Below are 18,551 nucleotides of genomic sequence, written 5' to 3' on the forward strand. Positions count from 1 at the left end.
ACAAAGCGTCCGCATTAGCATGGTGGGAGGTGGGCTTATACCGGATGGTGTAAGTGTAATTACGTAAAAACAATGCCTAGCACTGGAGACATTGAGCCGTCTGCTCTGGGAGGTGAGATGTAACCAAGGGTTTATGGTCAGTCAGGAGGGTGAACTTTGCCCGAAAGAGATAAGTGTGAAATTTTTGGACAGCGAACACAATTGCCAGAGCCTCCTCTTCAGTCTGGGAGTAGTTACATTGTGCTGTGGTCAACGTCTTATCCATAACCGATGGGCTGTTCGGAGTCATTGGCATCCCGGTGCGCAAGGACCGCCCCGATGCCGTATGCCGACGTATCAGCATACGGCCCCAATGCCGTATGCCGTCGTATCAGCCACCACAACCAAGGGGAGGTCCGGAGAAAAGGCAGTAAGGCAAGGGGCGGACTTCATCTTTAAATGGAAAAAAGCCTGGTCACAGGCAGGAGTCCAATGAAAAGGTACCCCTTTGCGACGCAAGTGATTAAGGGATTGAGCAACGGAGGCAGCCTGGGGCAAGAACTTTTAAGTTATAAGTAACCTTGCCCAAAAACACCTGGAGCTCAGATAAGTCCTTGGGACGAGGAAGGGCCTCAATGGCCACGACATTATGACCTGAAGGGCGAATGCCATCTTTACTAAGCCAGTGGCCTAAGTATTCCACTTTCGGTTAAAAAAGAAACAACACTTGTCCAGCCAACAGCGTAAACCAGCAGACTGCAGAGCATGAAATACGGCACTGAGGTTTTGCAAATGTTCCTGGCAGGAACACCCGGTGACCAAGATGTCATCCAGATAATTCACACAGGGCGGGATAGGCTGTGTAAGCTGCCCCAGGAATCGCCGGAAAATGGCTGGCGCCGAAGAGACACCAAAGGGAAGGCGCTTGTACTTACACAACCCAAAAGGCGTGTTCAAAACCATGATGTTCTGAGATTCAGCATCCAAGGGCAACTGGTAGTATGCTTCAGCCAGGTCGATTTTGGAAAAATACTCTCCCCCGGCAAGCTTGGCTTCCTGTTGGGGAATGGGGTAAATGTCAACAAGGGACTGAGCATTGACTCTAGTGCCGAAGTCCCCATACAGCCGAAGGGACCCATTGGGTTTCCATATGGTCACCAGTGGTGTCGCCCATGCACTGTAAGTTACAGACTCCACCACGCTAGCGGCCTGGAGCCGATCAAGTCTTGCTGCTGGCCATAAGGCCACTGGAAGGGGCCGGGCCCGGAAAAAGCGAGGCTGTGCATTCAGCCGTAGGGTGATGTGTGCCTGAAAGCCGGAAGCACATTTGAGATCCGGTGCAAACGACAACGTAAAAGCGAAGCACATATTGTCCAAGCTGTGGAAACGACCTTCGTGAGAAACTGAAAAGCCAAACAGTTGAAACGCATCCAGGCCAAAAATATTCAAAGCCGATGGATGGTCGCCGACAAAGAGGGTAAGGAGGCGGGGAACGTGCTTGTACAGCGCCTGGACGACGAACTGCCCACAAACAGGAACGGAACCATCTCCATAGGCGAACAAACAGCGAGAGGGAGGCGACAATGCAGCAGAGCCCAGCCAGATATATGTCGCCATATGGATCAGGGAGACGGTAGCCCCAGTGTCGACCTGAAAACTAACACCCACAGTGAAAATGCGGAGCGTGAGGAAAAGCTTCCGCGCTGATGGGTCATCCTGTGGGACGACTGTTTGCAGAGCATGGACTGTATCTTGAGGCCCAGGAGGGGCAGGAGTGGAACTAGTCGAGTGACTATGACAAATCGGTCAGATGTGGCCCTCCTTGTTACACAGCATGCATGTTGTCCAGCAGTGGGGACAATCAGCCTGCGAATGTGCAGTAAAGCACTGTGGGCAAGATGGAAGGGGGCCGCGCGACTGGCGATGAGGGCCGACCGAAGGTGCCGATGCCATAGAGACGTCAAACAAAGAGAAGTCCCGACGGTGCTGGCCTCTGTCGGTCAGGCCACGTTGACGTCTCGAGGGCGGAACCTGCTGTGACATTGCAATTGCTGCCACCTGCGGTCATGCTGTAAGATGCTCATTAGCCGCTTGAGCAATTTCAAAGGAGTGGGCAAGGCGGAGAATTTCTTCCAAGGAGGGGTTGTTGAGCTTCAACATCGCAGTACAGATCTCAGGATCTGGAGCCAGCTGAACCATCACATCCCGGATCAGGGAGTCCACATACGAAGCGTTACGCTGCTGATTGGTGCACGTAAAATTGCATCGACAGCTGAGACCCTGCAAGTCCGTGACCCAGGAACGATACGATTGACCAGACTGTTTATGGTACCTGTGGAACTGCAGCCGAGAGGCGACCACGTGGTAGCGTTGGGAATAATAGTTTGTCACCAAAAGGCAGAACTCCTAGAAAGAGAGAGCCACAGGATCTGACAAAGGTACCATGTTGTGGAGAAGAAAGAACGTGTCTGGGGAGGCCCGTGACAAAAACAACAACCACTGCAAGGAGTTGTTCGTGACTTGAAAAGCAGTGAAATGTTGTTTCAGCCGATGTAAGTAGGTTTCCCAATCCTCGTTAGCTTCATTAAAGGGTGGAAACGATGGCAGATGTGGGAAAGCATTGGACACCCAAGGACCCTAAAGCTGTTGTGGTAACGCGTCCCAGGCATTGACTTTGTCTGTTAGCAACTGCAGCGACTTTTGTAAGATGTCTAACTGGAGCTGCTGCTGCTGAATGAGCTGCTGCTGTTGCTCCAGCAGACAGACCAACTTCGCCTCCATACCAACAATGACCACCGTTTATCTCGTCGCCAAAATGTTGCAACGTGGCGGGACCCGCGGAGCGGCCCACAAACAACAACACAACGGGAGAGGATGGACACGACCAAGAAGAATGATTGACTTCTTTGATTTTTTGTGAAGAGTATTCAGAAAGTTTTAATTATCACCTCAAAAAGTAAAGATACGTAATTATTTTTTCTTTGTTTGCAGTTACATGTCAGGGCACTTCTTGTACACACTGAAACCCCATCGCCAAAATACCATAGTATGCCACTAGTGGTGTGAAACAAAATGACGAGGCCCATTGATAAAGTGAAAATCTGCAGCTTTGTCAAGCCAGTCCAAATAGTTAAGTCAGTCATCTGGATTGATCTGACACAGTTGCTGCAACATTCACAGTGTTGTAAAAATGAATGACAGCAGAAACTCCATGTTGTCAACAGGCTGCACCATTTCGTTTTGGCATCTATAACGGCATGATACAGTTTCATGGCATAGAGACTTAAGTGTGTATTGGAACCGCAGCTTTTGCCTGCAAACAAATGAAAAATTAACTATGTAACTTCATTATTTGTGTGGTTATTCAGCCCTTCATATACATTTGTCTTGGTGAGTATCACAAGTCTTGATGAAAAAGCAGCTGAAAATTGGGCCTTCTTCAGCAATTAAATGTTAAAATGTCCATAACTAGTGCATTTTATTATCTAATAGTATTCTTACTATCTATAAACCTTTCTGTGTTGCTAAATTCTCCCCCAAATCACTAGGACAAGAAATGGATGTTCAATGGTTGGGAGTATCTGCTATAGTCCTAGGGTGTCAAGAAAAAGGAGATAGTTGTCCACTTTGAAAATGTGACGAGTGACGTGAGGCTAATACAAATAGTTTTACGTGCACGAAGCAGTACCTGTCTCAAACCACTCCCACAAAAACTGAGCATTTTAGTGCAGTAGTTAAGACATTGGATTTGTGTTATTTAGGGTGGGGTTTCAAATCCTTATCTGGCCAGTCAGATTCTCTATGGTTCCTCTAAATCAATTTAGATGAATGCTAGAATGATTCCTTTGACAAGGATACAGTCAGTATCCTTCCCATGCCTGTCCAATCTGAGTTTGTGCATAGATCTTAATAACTTCATGCTCAATGAACCATTAAACCCTAACCCTCCTTTCTTGTCACACTTTTAATGAATGTATGTCAAGCTGAGAAAATACATTTCACAGGTGATACTAGTGTTATAATTAATCCTATTAGAGAATTCAAAACAAAAGAAATTTTTAATAATCATTAAGTAGTTTTCTTCAGATTGATTTCCCTTCATAATATCGTATGTGTGTGTGTGTGTGTGGGGGGGGGGGGGGGGGGGGGATGTTCATACGCTGTATATCCATTCCATTCTGTACCACACAAAGATTAATACAGATGGTAAATTTACAACATAAACAGGACTGAATTTCCGAAGCTTTGAGTGCACATGTTGACAAACATTTAAGGGAAAGTAACAGATTATTGAGCTACTCAAACAATAAGTTCATCTTTTTGCAGTTCATGTAATTGCTAGTTTTGGGAAAAAACAAATTAGTAACTTAAAATGTTTAGCATATTTCCATTCTTCAACAGTCTAGGGTAATGAATTTCAGAACTTAGCGAGGAAGTATGTATTGCACCAAAGCAAGCATCTGAATAATGTACAGTTTACCAACTGTCATTCTGTTTCCACTCCTCCAAGGAGTTTGGAAAGAATAGTAATGTCCACAGAAACAACATTAGAAAAAAATTATGTTAATAACTTACCATTAAAGATATAAATGGCTCAGGAAGCGTTGATAATGTTTGCCTGTGCCTCACTGAGATTATCCTACAAAGAAAAAAGTGTGAAGTGAGTTATTGAGCAATTTCTTCCTCTTCAGCTTCCAAAATTTCTCACTCATTCAGAAAATATGACATATTTGTTGCAGAATTACAACAAATTGTGAAATGTAACAAATACACACATGAAATTACGTCATCTCCTCATCAACGAACATAAACTTTTTGTTACTGCTGAAAATTCATCTTATAATGACTTCGATTTTTATGAATCTGTTCTCGAAGCTTTCAGAACTAACTTATTTAATTCAACGACTAGGGCAAAAACTCTACAGATTGTTACAAGTTTATGTGAAAAGAAGAGTATCAGGAACTTAATGGGTGAATTTTGTGCTCCTAATTACATTGCTCAGCAATCCAAACGAATTTTGAATTAAAAATGGTTTATGGAAGGCCCAAACCAAAAACCAAGGAAATGTTAACCAGTAGAAACTTTATGAAAACAATGAAGATAGCTGAGCAGTGCCAGGTATTACAAAGTGCATAACAGTTAAAGAACCAAACAGAAGTAAAACAAAAATATCAAAAAGATTTATTTTAGGTAACCTTAAAGAAGCTTACAAGCATTTTAAGCAAAAGTTTCCTAACATAAAAATAGGTTTCTCCAAATTTGCTGAGTTAGAGCAAAAGATGTAAATTACTCATAAAGTGTTGATAGTGTTAACCTGTGCCTCACTGAGATTATGCTCCAAAGAAAATAGTGTGAGGTGAGTTATTGAGCAATTTCTTTCTCTTCAGATTCCAAAATTTCTTGCTCATTCAGAGAATGTGGCATATCTGTAGCTGAAATTACGTTATCTTCTAGTCATTGAACGTAAATGTTTTGTTGCTGCTGAAATGAAGTTATGGCATTGCAATCATATTAGCTCTGCCATTCATGACAGCAGCTGTTAAGTTCACTAATGTTTCTTTCAAAATAATTCTGAAAATGGGCCACAAAGGGCAGCAGGAGTCAAGGGGCAGGTCATGAGACATCTGTACATTGTCCTCCCATTAAATGAGTCCAGTTTCTGAGCAAGGGGTAGCTCGCACAATGAGAAGAATGCAGCCTGACCTGTACTCAGGGACAGTCTTTTTAACACAAAGTTGTGGCCCAAGCTATACTTGTGCTTGGTCTCCAAAGTGTTAAAATACATCTCTGAACCAGTTGTAAAATAGTGTGGTCTCCATACAACCTTCTTCTCTTGCTGACATTGTAGTGTATGTAGGCACCTCTCTGTCAGACCACTTTTCCATTACTTACTTTCCTTCAAACACACGAAGAATTTTTGTTATTTTATCTTAAGCTGATGAGCACAATAAGAAGGTAGTATTTTCTTGCCAAGAACAACTAGTTTTATGTTTAGTTTTGATGCTAACTGTTCCAACAACTCCAGTTTTAGAAGGACATGATAAAATTCTATAGAGAAAATAAAGCCTTTACCTGAATGAAAGAAAAATCTATGACTGATTTTTCAGTTGTTTTTAAACCACTCCATAATATCAAGGATGACAGTCCAAATTCATTTTTGTCCATTGTGCAGATTAAACTTGACAGTCTTCTTCTTCATCATCATCATCATCATCATCATCATCATCATCATGTCCGGCTTCCTCTGTGCGCGCATGTGTGTGTGTGTGTGTGTGTGTGTGTGTGTGTGTGCGCGCGTGTGTGTGTGTGTGTGTGTGTGTGCGCGTGCGTGCGTGCCTGTGTGTGTGTTTACAGATAGATAAGATGATGTCACTACTTTCTAATGATGTGTGCTCCTTTTCTCTTGTACCATTAACATAACGTTTTAACATGGAGTGAGTACTGTAGAAAACTGCTGCACTATGGATAGCCTCATTTCCATTTTTCACCACCTAGTGCTTGGTCAGGACTTAAACACTGTAGGTAAATCCAGCCCATTTTCTCCAGTATGTCCACACCATGACATTGTGACAAATATTGTGTTTGAATGCTTCAGACATATTTTCATCATATGTGACTGATGGTTTTTTTTATAATGGTTGCATGTGTGTCTTGTGAATTCTGTAATAATTTAAACAAATTTTTAGTGTTGCAGAGGGACAATTCTCAGTATGCTGCACAATGCTCCCCGTGATTTTGTAAGCATTGTTTTATTTGGAACAAAATTAAGTAACAATCCTCTCAGTGTTAATCATATATTTATACTACAAGACCTCGACTTTCCAAAAGTGGAGAGAATAAAACAGTTAGATGAAGCAATAAAAGGTAACATTTTAATTTTTGTACTTTCTTCCTACCAAATTTATTATAATTGTTGCTGTTTTATGTAATTATAACATATAGAAATAATATTGGAGAAAAGGGAGTTTAATTGTGAATGATGATAAGTTTAGTAACAGTACCCATAGTTTTACCTATTAACAGTGAATTTACTTATTGAATGTAATGGTTTGGATTCTGCCAAGCATAATTGGAATTTAGTTAAAGATGTGAAAAGTAATATTTATTTCTGTCTTCATAGTTATTTGTAACTAAAATAAGCCATTCACATTCACTATGTTGTCAGATTTACATAACACAGTAACTACTTCTGGCTTCATTGCTAATACAAACATCTATTAACAGCTTCCTCTTTTACCCCAGTAAACATAGTTTCATAGTTTCACTGTCAGTGCTACCTTGATTGCAATTACTAGACTTCTTCTGCTGTTATTTTATTCGTTAAGTCATCTCTTCCCTTGTGGAACTAAATATTTTAAAACTGTTAAGGGTTGTTTTATGCCACTGGGTCCATCATGAAATAACCCCAGTCAAAAGCCATTGCCTGTTGGATTCTATTATTACAAATATACTTGTGCTATTGGGAAGTTTGATTTTCTTAAGAGAAATAATATATCAGTCCCTATTATGATTACTCAGCTTGAGATTTGTCATTTTGCTCCAGTTTATTTCTCCCTGTTACTTTTACCTGATTGTCCTTCCATTTCTTTAATGTATTTATTTTGGTCGACAATTTCTATGGGATATCAGGAATGACATTCTTTTACCTTAGGTCAGCAAACTATAATTCAATTTTATCTACAAACATCTCAGAGATATGTTCTTACCAAACATCTCAGTGATATGCTTTTACCATCAGGTAATATTGTTTATAAGCTTTTACGAACAGATTTTTGTGCTAGAGATTAGTACTTTTCACTGTTAATGATGAGGGGCAATCAACTAAAAACTGAACACCCACCACAAAAGGACCACGGAATGGCTCCATTCAAAAGTAATCACTACACTTATCAAGACATTTATTCCAGTGGGAGATGAGACGGTCAGTTCCTGATTCATAGAACGCAGTCAGCCACTTATGGATCCACAACTGAACCTACTCTTGCACGTCCTCCTCTGACTGAAACTGACATCCATGCACGTCTTTCTTAAGGTCACCAAAGATGTAAAAATCATACTGTGAAAGATCTGGATTTATGGAAGACATTGCAACTAACCACTAAAGTGTCATTCTCGTCTGATTGGCAGTGTGGCAGTGGACATTATCATGCAACAGGATGATTCTGCCAGACAGCTCGAGTGCAAACAGCAAAGCCAACAATGGAAACATCCCACATCTCCCCCGCAACAGAAATCTGAAGCTTTTGACACAAGTTCCGGTAAGGCCAAGAAGACCTGCAACTGTAGGGACCCTCCACTCGTCATGTTATTGGAGTGTGAAACCACGATCGATGTGCAGTGCCACAAAACACTGTGCGGGAACTGCAAAACACCACAGTCAAAATGCCCATGAATGCTGTCAGACAGAATCATCCTGTTATACGATAATGCTTACTCCCACACTGCCAATCATACAAGGGCTACACTTTAGTGACTTGTTTGAGAAACTCTGCAACATCTACCTTACAGTCCATATTGATTGCTATGTGATTTTCGCATCATTGTTGACCCGAGGAAAGATGTGCTTAGATGTCAGTTTTAGCTGGACATGGAGGTGCAAGAGTGGGTGCGGTTGTGGATTCATCAGCAGCCAACTGCATTTTACAAAACAGGAATTGATCATCTCATCTCCCAGTGGGGTAAATGTATTAATGCATGTGGTAATTACTGTTGAATGGAACCATTTCATGGTCCCATTGTGGCAGGTGTTCAGTTTTCATTTGACTGTCCCTTAAATGTTTATCAAAGGGAATAATCCACCTGGGAAAACTATAAAATTACAAGGAGGTAATGGCTCACCACTGTTTACCGTCTGGAGGCAGAATGTGAATATTCACATATAGAAGTAGAAAAATTGTCCTGGGTTTCATAAAAATTACCGAGCGAGGTGGCGCAGTGGTTAGCACACTGGACTCGCATTCGGGAGGACGACGGTTCAATCCCGTCTCCGGCCATCCTGATTTAGGTTTTCCGTGATTTCCCTAAATCGTTTCAGGCAAATGCCGGGATGGTCCCTTTGAAAGGGCACGGCCGATTTCCTTCCCAATCCTTCCCTAACCCGAGCTTGCGCTCCGTCTCTAATGACCTCGTTGTCGACGGGACGTTAAACTCTAACCACCACCACCACCACCACCACCACCATCAGAAAAATTGGCTCATTCCTCAGGCAGGAAACGGGGGGTAAGGTGGGGAAGATTAGGAAAGAGGAGCAGTCCACTTGGACCCAAAGTTGAGATGAAGCCACCAATAGTAAGGAGGTGGGGAGACGAAAACCTGAGCTAAGAACACTCACCCTTTTTTCCCACCTTCTGCAACCCATCCCTGTTTCCTTCCTTAGAAAGGAACTTTTATAAGCGTTTATAAGCAGTAACAGTAATTTTACCTTTTAAGGTAGTACTAACCAGCGAACACTCCCCTTGTAATTCTGTTGTTAAATACGTTTAATATTTAATTGTGTGTTATCTATTCATATCCCTATACGTGTTTCAGGAGGTCTGGATATATTCAGACTGATGTTTAATTATATATTTTCTTGTGATATCACTGCACACATTTCAGGTGGTCTGCATAAATTCAGACAAGAATATGGATGTTCTGATGATTACGAAATGCATGATGTATTCTGGGTGTGTCACAGGATTTTTACTGAAAGGTTAGTTGATTTACAAATAGCATTCAAACTTAAAATAAAATTTTATTGGCAGTAGTGTGCATAACATATAACAATTACTGCAAAACTTTTTACAACCAAGTGTCCTTCAAAACTAGTTCATAATGTTTAGTTTGTTCTAAGAGTTACTGGAGTGCTGTGCCTGCATATATGATGGCCGTCCCAGAAGTTTCTTACCTAACAAAGAAAAAACAAAAATTTTGGGTGAAATGTTAATTTCTTTACAGATTTTTCATTTGTTACACTTTTCCCAATGATGATCAATAGCTTTGATATCCTGTTCATTGTAAGAACTGTTGAGCTCTGCAAAATAGCGATCAACTGCGGACTCCACCTTCTCATTTTTTGGCAAGTCTTTTGCCACCAAGGCATTTCTTGAAGTTTGGAAATGGAAAATAATCAGAGGGGCTAAATCTGGCTAATAGGATAAATGAGGAAGCAATTCAAATTTTACTCGTGGAATTTGGCCATGATGATAATGATCGTGTGAACTGGTGCATTGTTGTGATGAAACAAAAGTTTCTTTTTTGCTAAGTGTGACCATTTTTGCTGGATTCCATCACAACACTACAATAAGATCACATTATACTCAGTACTTTCCCTTTTTGAAGGTAATCAGTGAAAATCATCCTGTGCGCATCCCAAAAAATCTAACGCTATGACTTTGCATGCAAATGGAACTGTCTTCACCTTCTTTGGAGCCAATTCTTTCAGTTCACTGTTCTGTCTGTTCCTTCTTCTCAGGTGTGAAGTGGTGGATGCTTGTGTCATTCATAGCTATGAATTGAAGCAAAAACTTGGCTTTATTGGAATGAAACATCGCCAATCAATCACCTGAAACATAGTTATAGGAACAACTCATTCAGTTTTAGTTATACATATTGGTCGAATTATTCGTTCATTCTTTTAAGTGAAATTAGTCTGTGGGAGCAACCAGATGAAAACAATCATTCAGTTGGTTGGACTACTCATTCCTTTTCTTGAATGAAACTAGTATGTATGATCAGCTGGAAGAAAACAGTCATGTCAAGTCAGTTGTAGTTTTACCTGCTGGTTGGATTATTATTCATTTTTTCTCTTTGAGTGAAAGCAGTCATTTAGAGCAATCAAATGAAAAGATAAGGCACCATTATAATGTAACATATTGACTGAATTATTCATTATTTCTTTTCAACTGAAAACAGTTAGTAGTTTTTTCGTCAGTTGAACAATGCACTAATTTTTTTAACTGAAACTGCTCTTCAGCGTTTCACGTGACCAAGCTATCCGTTCATTCTTCTGGGTGAGTGAAACCAGCCTGCAATATTTTAATTAGCTGAACTACAGCAGTGCTAAATTATAATGGCAGACGGTGGTCCTAAGTGAAGACGTATTTCAGGGATACGCCAAAGTTAACATAAGCAGTATACATGTTGATTTAGTTATGAACTGAATGGAGTAATTTTTCGTTTCATCCTTTAAAACTGATTCATATACTACTCCGGATAAAACTGTTCCAGGTGCCATTAATGCGTGACTAATTAATCTAAGGTATCGGTGGGTAGGTCTCACTTAAACTGCCGACCCTAGATGAAAACTGCGAAAATCCCATATGTGTTGGTCAAATCAGAGTATTTTCCCCGACACAAACAGTCCGTAGACAATAATTTGACTGATGGCCTCGATGTTCCACAGGGAGCAGGGACACTTTCTCAGATTTACAGATAGTGTCATAGCTATGAAAAATTCACAAGCACAAAATTTCAGGACTGACTGTATGGCGTTAGGAATCTGTATGGGGTCAGGCAAGATTATTTAATATTTATTAGTCCATTTTAGAATCATGTTATATTAAAAAGTTTTTTATTTAAATAGTTATTGTCTGCTTTTTAGTCTTGTGTGTGTGAAATTTTTCTGTTGCTTTCAAACATTTTGACAAGATTACAGCAGGGCATGTGGTAAACTTCATTATTTCAGTTTCTCTTCAAATGAGTCAACCAGTATATTGCTTCCTCATAGGCATATCTCACGAGAAGACTGTGAATGTGAAAATTAATGACAACTGAACTGACAGGGAAGCTTAGCAGCTATTGTTCTTAAGTGCGAAACGTCCATGACTGGAACAAGAAAACGGGGAAATAGCAGTGGTACACCAAGATCTACTCTCCGTCACACATCAGAAAAGAAAGCAAGTTACTTTTCATTGTCATCCAGTTCTGAGATAAGTTAGTTTCAAGTCTGTAGCTTATCAAAAAGTTAGTTTAAAATCAGTTGCAAAATTTGTACTGAACAGACACAGCAGATAGGAAAACAAAGTACCCTCCACCACACACCAGACTTGAAAGTGAGTTAATATTACAGTATCATTCAGTTCTGAACTATGTTGAAACTTTGAAGTCTCTAGCTTTAAAACCAATTGCAAAATTTGTACCGATAGAAAAAAAAGAAAAAAACACAGACAAGAAACCGACCTAATAAAAACATGTTAAAAAGTTCCTTTCATTTATATACATACACAGATTTACAGTGCAGCTCCAGATATTACATTTTTAAAACCAAGCAAAAATCGATATTTAATGTCACAGTGAAAATTCGTATTTCAGTAAGTAAATACATACATTTCAGATGTACTTTATTTTTAGAAATATACTTTTTATTCAGTTCTGCTTGAAATAATATACTGTATTTGTCTCTAAAAAGTTGTCAACCCTAATCATATTTCATGTTGTTGTTGTTGTTGTTGTTGTTGTCTTCAGTCCTGAGACTGGTTTGATGCAGCTCTCCATGCTACTCTATCCTGTGCAAGCTGCTTCATCTCCCAGTACTTACTGCAACCTACATCCTTCTGAATCTGCTTAGTGTACTCATCTCTCGGTCTCCCTCTACGATTTTTACCCTCCACGCTGCCCTCCAATGCTAAATTTGTGATCCCTTGATGCCTCGAAACATGTCCTACCAACCGATCCCTTCTTCTAGTCAAGTTGTGCCACAAACTTCTCTTCTCCCCAATCCTATTCAATACCTCCTCATTAGTTACGTGATCTATCCACCTTATCTTCAGTATTCTTCTGTAGCACCACATTTCGAAAGCTTCTATTCTCTTCTTGTCCAAACTAGTTATCGTCCATGTTTCACTTCCATACATGGCTACACTCCAAACAAATACTTTCAGAAACGACTTCCTGATACATAAATCTATATTCGATGTTAACAAATTTCTCTTCTTCAGAAACGCTTTCCTTGCCATTGCCAGTCTACATTTTATATCCTCTCTACTTCGACCATCATCAGTTATTTTACTTCCTAAATAGCAAAACTCCTTTACTACTTTAAGTGTCTCATTTTCTAATCTAATTCCCTCAGCATCACCCGATTTAATTTGACTACACTCCATTATCCTCGTTTTGCTTTTGTTAATGTTCATCTTATATCCTCCTTTCAAGACACTGTCCATTCCGTTCAACTGCTCTTCCAAGTCCTTTGCCGTCTCTGACAGAATTACAATGTCATCGGCGAACCTCAAAGTTTTTACTTCGTCTCCATGAATTTTAATACCTACTCCAAATTTTTCTTTTGTTTCCTTTACTGCTTGCTCAATATACAGATTGAATAACATCGAGGAGAGGCTACAACCCTGTCTCACTCCTTTCCCAACCGCTGCTTCCCTTTCATGCCCCTCGACTCTTATGACTGCCATCTGGTTTCTGTACAAATTATAAATAGCCTTTCGCTCCCTGTATTTTACCCCTGCCACCTTTAGAATTTGAAAAAGAGTATTCCAGTCAACATTGTCAAAAGCTTTCTCTAAGTCTACAAATGCTAGAAACGTAGGTTTGCCTTTTCTTAATCTTTCTTCTAAGATAAGTCGTAAGGTCAGTATTGCCTCACGTGTTCCAACATTTCGACGGAATCCAAACTGATCCTCCCCGAGGTCTGCATCTACCAGTTTTTCCATTCGTCTGTAAAGAATTCGCGTTAGTATTTTGCAGCCGTGGCTTATTAAACTGATAGTTCGGTAATTTTCACATCTGTCAGCACCTGCTTTCTTTGGGATTGGAATTATTATATTCTTCTTGAAGTCTGAGGGTATTTCGCCTGTCTCGTACATCTTGCTCACCAGCTGGTAGAGTTTTGTCATGACTGGCTCTCCCAAGGCCGTCAGTAGTTCTAATGGAATGTTGTCTACTCCGGGGGCCTTGTTTCGACTTAGGTCATTCAGTGCTCTGTCAAACTCTTCACGCAGTATCGTATCTCCCATTTCGTCTTCATCTACATCCTCTTCCATTTCCATAATAATTTCCATAATCATATTTCATGTACAACTGAAAAGGCTGAAAAAGAATATAAATGAAAATCAGTCAAACCTGGTGAGTAAGTGAAAACATCATATAATGGTCAAAACTGATGAAGACTTGTTTCAGTCGATTCTCTCTCATTGAGTGGAACCACTCAAACCTGGTGAGTGTAAACATTCATATAGCTGACATTGGCACTGAGACTAGTTTCATTCGGTTCTTTCATTCGTCTGACTGAATGAAATTGTCCCATCACTACTAAAACATCCTCGTGTCGCTTTTGTGTTCCATTGTGAGTCAACCTGGCACCCATCTTGTGCACAGCTTTCTCATGTCGAAATTTTCAGTCAGTATGTAATGTACAACACTTTTTGAAATGCTTATGATGTCTACCAACTTGTGCACTTTCAGCAATGGTCAGCTGCTGTAATTTTGTGGATTTTCGTCACAATTTCCACAGTGGTCATCTCATTTGGTAGACTACCGTGCTGTTTGTCTTGACAGCTCATACGACCTTGCTTAAACTCTACGTTTTACTGTTACTATTGCAAATGAAGGAGCAGATTTCCACAGACTAGAATATTGCTCAGCCTTAATATTAGTCGGACCAAGACCTTTCAGATGAAAGTATTGTATCACATAATGATAACCACTTTTTTCATTGTTTACAAATTCACTGAGAATGTTCACTATTGACACCTGCCAAACAAATATTAAACAACATAGCATAGTCAGACTTCAAACTTAAGTTGGTTTTTACAGTCCTGACACAAGGAGTCTCACCTCAAATTATCAATAGGATTCAGATATGTTGGAGAATCAAACTGTATTTGATAACACTCTCATATCCTGACAATTGAAAAATAATCTTGTGTATGGAACAGCTCAGTGTCTTGAGTGTGGATTCTGAAGGAGAGGAGGAAGAATTTCCTGGCTGCTGTTCTCAGGAAATATGACAATGTAGCCTTTTTTTCTTAAAACATTCCCTACTTATATGTCTGTTAGATGTAACTTAAGACTGGAATTCAGGAGAGTAAGAGGAATGAAGCCAAAGCTCTGCATAATAACAGGATTTGAGGTATTTTTATATGATTAAATGATTTTAAAATGTAAAGCTAGAGAGGAATCAATTTAAGTTAGATTTCATTAATAGAGCTAACACCAAATCGGAGGAATAGAAATTGTTGACATTCATTTGTACACAAAATGGCAAGACAGAAACAAAAATTGAATGTGTAGTTTGCTTAAAGCAATGAAATTTGAAGGAGACAGACAATATTTCCTTGAGCAGGACTGAAACATATTGAATTCCATTATTTCTGTGAGCAGAAGACAATGGAAGACAAAATTATGCTAGAGCTTTTGGCAAGTACTACCTTACATAAATGTGATGCAGTTTATTAATCCTGAAACGAAAATCTTGGCGAGAAATGCATACATTATAAACTTTGACTGTTAATAAATATTCACCTTATCGAAAAAAGTGATTGTTGTGCTCTTTGAATGGTTTGGAAATTCTCCAGTTGCATTAGTAGTAAATTTTTCATTTGAAATTATTAGCATTTTATCTTTGTGGCTTTTTTGAACTTGAGGAAGTTTTTTTTTTTTTTATGTGTATTTAACCAGGCATTTTCAATGATTGATTATGCCAGTAAATAAAAATTGAAGAGCATTAAAAAATTGTGTCTAACTCAAAAGTAAAATTCAATTGTTTATTGACTTCCAAGATCCCCAAATGAATTGTGTTTAACCATAGCACAAATACTAAAAATCAGTCATTAAAAAGACCTTCCTTAGACACAAATACTGGTGTTTCGGAATGAGATATACGTATTTGCAGCTGTTGGAACATTATAATCTTCAAGCTGTACATGAACTTCATGCCTGTTTATGATGAACTTTGTTCAAATCTTTGTAAGAAGAGGTATGATAACCCTTACAAGTCTCTATGTCGGATATTGCTCTTAGACTGTCACTTACCTTATTCACTGAGAAGATAGTGTGGAATGTTGTAACTGTGGTGCATCACTCATTATAAACATCATCATAACTCTTTTTATATGGTGGCAAGATTGGTCCTTTCCATTGTCAGATTGTCATAATCATTTACCCTCAATTTTGGTCAGTGATGACAGTTTTAAATGAGTTCTAAAATGTTGTTTTTTTGCTATCCTTTCAAACACTGACACAAAGTTTTCAAAATAAACAGTAGTTTATTTCAGTATGTATCAATATTGCTGTGGGCTAAAAATTAAATGAAGATGGTAATGCCGGAAAACACAATAAATAAAACAGTATTTGATTTCAGAGATTAGGGAAAAGATAGGCAGTATGTACACCATTGAAATAGGATTGATAATAACACCAACTCTAGTTAAAAGACAATTATAGCTGAGGAAGCAAAGTGATTGCTGCAGCTGAGTCGCAAGGCGTAATCTTTTATTTGTGTGTTCTGCTGCCGCTTGATGAGTAGATTTTTTTAAATCTATTCAGTTACCTTATTTTTGAGAAGTTTGGATAGAGCTGTGATGTACTACAAACAGTTGGCAAGATCTGATACTCAGTCTGCTGGCTTTAGGCTGTCAAGTGCTGGTTTATATTTACTATGTTACCTAAATTCTGGAACTTCAGGGAATGTGATGTGATCCTTTTCCTCGACTGATAATATCTGTAGCAAGGCTACTGGAATGTCACATCACTATTTTACACAAATTGTAAATAAAATAGAAAGAAACTTCCACATGGGAAAAATATATTAAAAACAAAGATTCCAAGACTTACCAAGCGGGAAAGCGGCGCTTTCCCGCTTGGTAAGTCTTGGAATCTTTGTTTTTAATATATTTTACACAAATTGCTTAGACAAAAATTTGAACATATCTCAGGGTAGCCATTTCATCATATACTTTCAGCAGTCAACCAGGCAATATGTTTATTTCTTTTTTATCATATTTTAGCCTGTTACCTATAATTTAAACACAGGCTGTATTCATTCTCATGCAAATTATTACTATCAACAGCCATTTCTTTCCTTTACATTGACAACTACAATAATACATCCATTTTTGCCTGCCACGTTCTGCAGTATGCTCCATCATTTCCTGGTCCATGGGCCCATCATGCCAGTTCTTTGTGCATTGTAGAGGGCATTGTAGTTGCACTGCTGCTTCTGTTGTCTGCCAGCTTCCCAGTTGCAGGGGATGACGTCCCCTGGGAGCATTCTTGCTGCAGCTGAGGGGAACAGCCACTTGCCAGCCCACATTAGCCCAGTTCTACCTCCTTGGGTGGTAAGGCATGGCCCACGGCTGTGCTTCTCCTCTGGTGTTTCTATTACCAGGGTTGCCACAGGTCCTAGAAATCAGGGAATTTCAAACATGTCAGGGCAATTTGGGGGGGGGGGAATTGGAAAAATCTCGTTTTTGTGTTAGTAGATGAAATGATTTGTTTACTGTGGTGTCATGCATCGTTGCTAGTTGACACAGCTGAGAACGTGCCCCGCTTCCCTCATTCTTACTACTACTGCCCTTCTTACCTCTCTTCTCAGCTTGCAGTTAGTGCTGCCACCACTTCTTACAGCTAGCCTAGCAGCTGCCGACGAGAGGCAGAGAGGTGTGAGGAGTGATTTGTTTGGATCTGATTCTTGGAGATTGTTGACGCAGCAGCTCGAGACAGCAGTCATGTCTATATGAGTTGTGTCTGAGTGGTTGTGTGAATGTGTATGTGCTCCCGTTTTCTGACAAAGGCTATGGCTGAAAATGTGGTTGTCTTTTCTACATGCCTGTCTGCAGCTGAGCAATCATCTTCACAGTGAGTTGCTACGTTTCCTCATTACTGTTGATTCTCAGAGTATTTGAACAAGTTATGTGTTGCACGTATTGATCACCTTGGTCTCATTTTATCAATATGTTGTCTGTGGATTGCGAATAGTCAGCTACATGAGTGGATTTCTGCTTTGGGCCAAAACCACAGGCTGTTTCTGTGGATATCTGTAATGGATCAGGCCTGCTGATCTGAAGCCATTTGGTTCCCACTAATGAGCAGACCCCACCTGTTGGATCTAGCCTCACCGGTTTGCCCACAGACCAGGTCTGTTTGTGTATGGCATAATGCAGCGGATTTCCATGGTTTATCCTTGGACCCAGGACTTCAGTGCTCCTCGGCAGACCAGAGGCAATGGGTGATGAATTTGAGGAATTGCGACTGTCTCACCACAAGTACCTTGTACATTGTGGCATTTCATAGACATTTTAGTGTTCTAGTACATTTTGTCACTTCAAAAGTAACTCATATGTTAGGTAGTATGGATGATAAGAAGAAGAAAATTGTGTCAATCTCTGGCAATTATGTACTCATATATTTCTTGGAAGAAAAATCGCAAAATACCTGTAAAATAATAGATATACCACAGTGGGTAGTAACTGACGATAACGAACGTAGTAGAACCAACATTTTATTGGTGGTCACCTACAGAGTTTGTTTCCACAATTCTTCTCCCTTAAACACTTCTTTCAAGAGGCCTACTTTTTTCTGAGGTTATTTCTGAAATCAGTGAAGGTATTTTAAATCTGTCTTGCGACCCCAAGGAAATGTG

At 39.7% G+C, this 18,551-nt stretch overlaps 1 protein-coding gene across 1 annotated transcript in view; it reads left to right on the forward strand.

Moving 5' to 3' along the window:
• The window catches only part of LOC126354412 (ATP-dependent DNA helicase 2 subunit 1), a 146,851-nt gene that overhangs the window by 28,864 nt on the left and 99,436 nt on the right, over window positions 1-18,551 (forward strand). The window contains exons 2-3 of the mRNA XM_050004030.1: window positions 6,667-6,844; window positions 9,578-9,671. Coding sequence (XP_049859987.1) covers window positions 6,667-6,844; window positions 9,578-9,671 — 272 coding nt within the window. The remainder of the gene's footprint in view (window positions 1-6,666; window positions 6,845-9,577; window positions 9,672-18,551) is intronic.

Source organism: Schistocerca gregaria, chromosome 3 (genome assembly GCF_023897955.1).
Source record: "Schistocerca gregaria isolate iqSchGreg1 chromosome 3, iqSchGreg1.2, whole genome shotgun sequence".
Lineage (NCBI taxonomy): Eukaryota > Metazoa > Arthropoda > Insecta > Orthoptera > Acrididae > Schistocerca > Schistocerca gregaria.